Source organism: Homalodisca vitripennis, chromosome 6, assembly GCF_021130785.1.
Source record: "Homalodisca vitripennis isolate AUS2020 chromosome 6, UT_GWSS_2.1, whole genome shotgun sequence".
Classification (NCBI taxonomy): Eukaryota; Metazoa; Arthropoda; class Insecta; order Hemiptera; family Cicadellidae; genus Homalodisca; species Homalodisca vitripennis.
The window spans coordinates 81,585,851-81,590,312 of NC_060212.1; the positions used below are offsets into that span (position 1 = coordinate 81,585,851).

At 34.5% G+C, this 4,462-nt stretch overlaps 1 protein-coding gene across 1 annotated transcript; it reads right to left on the reverse strand.

Annotated features, from left to right (window-relative positions):
- Positions 1-3,030: 3,030 nt before the first annotated feature.
- LOC124365445 (rRNA 2'-O-methyltransferase fibrillarin-like) lies at positions 3,031-3,330 on the reverse strand. The gene has a single exon (XM_046821426.1). The coding sequence runs from the start codon at positions 3,328-3,330 to the stop codon at positions 3,031-3,033; it is 300 nt and encodes a 99-aa protein (XP_046677382.1).
- Positions 3,331-4,462: the final 1,132 nt, after the last annotated feature.

Sequence of the window (4,462 nt, forward strand, 5' to 3'; positions counted from 1 at the left end):
GCAAATTAATTGCTTGACCAAAATGATAAAGCCTCTAGGTTATTAAGAGTTATTCCAACAGGGTAGTATTGTGTGTGTAGTTTAATAATTGTTAATACACAGTGCATGTCTCATTACTCTCTTATTATTATTCATCTCTTTATTGTTACTCTATGTTTATTAAAGAAATGTAGTTTCCTTCTACACTGTAAACACGGGAAAAATACTAGCTTCATTAATGTTATCTAATAATACTAATATTTACACTTTTAAAGAAATAACAATACAACTTTAAACAGAATTTAATCGATTTCATTACAAAATATAAGTATTAATGGTTAGAAATACATAAGGGATGTTTTAAATTTTTCTTCCCAACCTAATTTACTGGTATGGATCAGACATTATAACTATATGATCAGATGCTATACGGATTTTATTGAATGGAAGTACGTACTATAAACGTTAAGGCGTTAGATGTTATGAGTCTGCCGGGAGTGTTTATGCTTTTGAGGGCATTGGACTTGTTTGTAAACACAAGATCGAAATAGTCGCGTTAAGATAAGCGTCGGACGATTTGCCGAGCAATATGTTTGAATAGCTGGTCGCTTGTGCGAGGATTATAATGTTTTGATAATTTTTGTAACTAATAATTATTGTTTTGAAGGTGACACAAATGTTTATAAGCTTGAAAATATTTGTGTTTTTAAGTATTTTCTGATTAATTTGTACCACCCCCCCCCCCCCCCACCCCCCCCCCCCCCCACCCCCCCCCCCCCCCACCCCCCCCCCCCCCCACCCCCCCCCCCCCCCACCCCCCCCCCCCCCCACAAAATAGTATTTTATAAATACTTATTTTTAAAACTTTGTAGTTTGAAATTAAGTCTTTAATAAATAAGCAGCAACATTTTTGAAATGGTGTGCGAAATTGTAATATTAAGAGCTTGTTTTTAAAATATGAATAAATATTTTACGTAGGTATAGTTTCAATTTCTTAATGTTTTTAGAAACGAAAAATAGTTTCCTTCACATTCAATGTATGGTATAGTAAGAAGTCAATTTTAACTTAATTAATATTCCCTTAAAATCACGTTTAATAAACCAAGCTTACATCCTACTGTAATGATGGAAATTTATTATGTCCCTCTATTACGATGTGTAACACACAGAATTGGAATTAGTCTTGCCCACATTTATACTCACCCTTAACAATGCACGCTAAACTTAACGCGTTGCAAGTTGATGACGTAAAAATTCATTCAAAGGAAATTGGTGTTTATTAAATTCAAGTTTGGCAGAATGGACTGATCTTTCAAGTGTTGTATTTTGGTACATACGGAGACGCTGTATTAACTGTAACACGTGGCAAATACACAGGCTACCGAGTATATGCGGTATCCGTGATTCAATTCAACAAGTTACTATTGAGTTCCAATTTATGATTATAAAACTTTGAATAACCATTGAAATAAATCATATGTGATCGTTGGGAATTATTCGTTATATATGTCGCATATAATTTACTTTAACCGAATTGAATATAAACTGTGAGCAAACTGTCAATTCTTTTCTGTATTATATCTTTTCCTCAAAATACGTTGAAGATAGATCGGTCTTATTTTGTCAGTCATTTTGAAATAAGGCTATTGAAACAAGTAATGTCCCTGATAAGTAGTTGGACAAAAGATAAGTGTTATAGCATCTTAATGACTTTGGATACACTTTTTTCATAATTAGCTCGTATAACTGTAAAACTTCATAGTAACAGGAGTTTTTGGTACAACGGCTTTAGATAAAATTGCCGTTTCCATCGACATTATATGCACTTAGCTAAGTATCACACACGATTGTAGGAATAACTGCTTCGAATAAAAAAGAATTCTTATTAACAATCAGCATCACAACTGCAATAATATACCAGGATTAAGAAAGTAACCCTTTTTGGCCAACTGTAAAAAGACTTACAGGTAAATCCATATTTGTTATTGATTAAGCTCATGATATTATCGTCCGAAAACGCTGGTTTTTGAGAGCATTCTTAACGGTAGGTATGTTGTATTATTAGTATAACATCTTAAAACTTATTGTTGTAAGAAGATGTAATGCCGGTAACCCCTGTTACTAGACCGAACATCATAATATATAATATGATTGATATATAACAGTGGTTATCGTCGGGTTTCCTAAACCAACCAGGCTTCAACAAATCCAGTAATATCAACTGGTTGACGCCATGTAAATTTGAGAAAAAACTACGAAAACACTAGCACACATTAACAAAAGATTACTAATCGCAAGCCACCTTGCCAACATACACCTCAGCTGATCAAAAATATTCAAACTGTTCCATGATCTGTTTATATAATCTATTGTTCTTTGATATCCGTTATATAACAGTGGGTTATCCGTATTACACTTTAAAAACAACCCAAGTTTGGAATGGTATCCTAATAATAGAGCATACCCTACGTCAATCTGAAGTAGAATATTAAAGATGTTTTATACTGGCGGCATAATGGTAAACAAAGTATCATAGAAGACCAAACTTGATTTTAGTCCTTGACTATACAAAGACATTGACTATACAAAAAAAACTAAACATGCCAACCGAAATTCCAATGTCTAATTAATCCTTAATCGTTTTTTTAAATTTTTATTGTCAAACTTAATGTTTGTGACTTTTTAATATACTTAGAATAGTTGGGCTCAGAATAGCAGACGAAAATAATTCATAACCATATATCAGTAAATCTGGAATTTCTATATAAGGTAAGCGCTAACCCGTTACAAAATTGAGTAACAAATTCTTTTTTGATGAAAATGGAATCATGTAGGAAAAATGTGGTCCATTAAATCTAAAAGGAATACTAAAACACTTTCGAGAGAAAAAAATCAGTGATACAGAGAATATTTAAATTTTGTTAACTCTATAAGGTTGATTGTTTAGGTAAATTATACTAATGAGAAAAACCTGACCGCAATGAAAATGGAGAACCCAATAAAGTGACAGTCTAAACCAAAGTATTTTTGTTTCAAAACCCCGAATTGTTCTCAAGGGAGAGTGTTTCCCATGTTTTCGCCTCCTCCCCTCCCCCCCCTCCCTCCTTCCCCCTCCTTCCCTCCTTCCTCCCCTCCGTTCCACCTCCTTCCCCCTTTCCCCTCCATCCTCCCTTTCCCTTCCTCCCTCCCTCCGTCCCCTCCCTCCTTCCTCGCCTTTCCTTTCCCCCTCCCTCCCCCACCCCCCGCTATTTCCATCCCCCCTTCCCTCCTTTCCTCCCCCCTTTCCTCCCTCCGTCCCCCTCCCTCCTCCATCCTTCCTCCCCCTGCTTTCCTCCCCGCCCGTTTTTCCATCCCCTTCCTCCTCCCCCCTTTCCCCTCCCTCCCCCCCCCCCCTCCATCCTCCCCTCCACCTTTTCCTCCAACCCCCCACTTCCCCGTCTCTCTACCGGTCCGTTGTTTTGGCGGGTCGTTTGTATAATATCTTCTTATTAGTTGTTAGTATGTTTGTCCTACACAATAAGATACCTAACCGAGACAATGCCTTGTACTTATATTACTACTATTAATAATAAATATTTTTTTACATTTTATTACATAAAAAATCTCTCAAAATCTACTCTTATTGAATGTTTAATAATAAAGTACGTAAATTTAAAAAATAAAATGTTGGAACTATAGTAAGGGAATCAAATTTTAACCAGAAAATATTGGATTCATTTTGTAAAATTGGAAGTTTAACGAATTAAGGTGATTATTATTATTATTGATTGATTGTTTACAGAGTTTTTATAACCCTTCTACATCAAACATATTCTAGCATTACGAGAATATGTAACTAGCATGAGTGACTGGACCAGACCAGGAAACGAGCAATGCTGTCCCCCTATTTAATTTTTTAAATTAAAAGCAATAACACATTTGTCATTAGGATTATTAGTATATTAGTTATTTTCGCAGAGTTATTTTCGCACCCAGTACAGAGCTGAACTATTAAGTGAGAGTCTGTTATTCAATTAGCAGGTTTTAGAACCTTCTCTTCCCTCCCTCCGTCAAAGTTAAGGATCAGGAAATGCTCTTAGGATTCTGTCTCATTCACAAACAACAACCACCATTAATTTGCACCTAAGATACACTGAGTTGGATTTCTATATACTGTGTAACCAATCGACATCTTTGTATTCTTAATTTGTGTATTGTAATAAAGAGTACACCAACTATACAGCTCAAAAACATTAAAAGAGATATTAAATGTTTGCAAATTATTTTCTTTATTTGGCAAATCCTTCCTCAACTAATTATGTTCATTTATAAGGACAAAAGTTTTAAATAATAAACTAAAAACCTTAAAATACACTTATTTCTACTTCACATCATAAACAAATTTTACAATAATCGGATAAAGAATGGATACAATTACAAAAGAAACACTCTAATATCATCAACATCAAATATTAAAAAATTTAAATACAAAATGTACAATAGT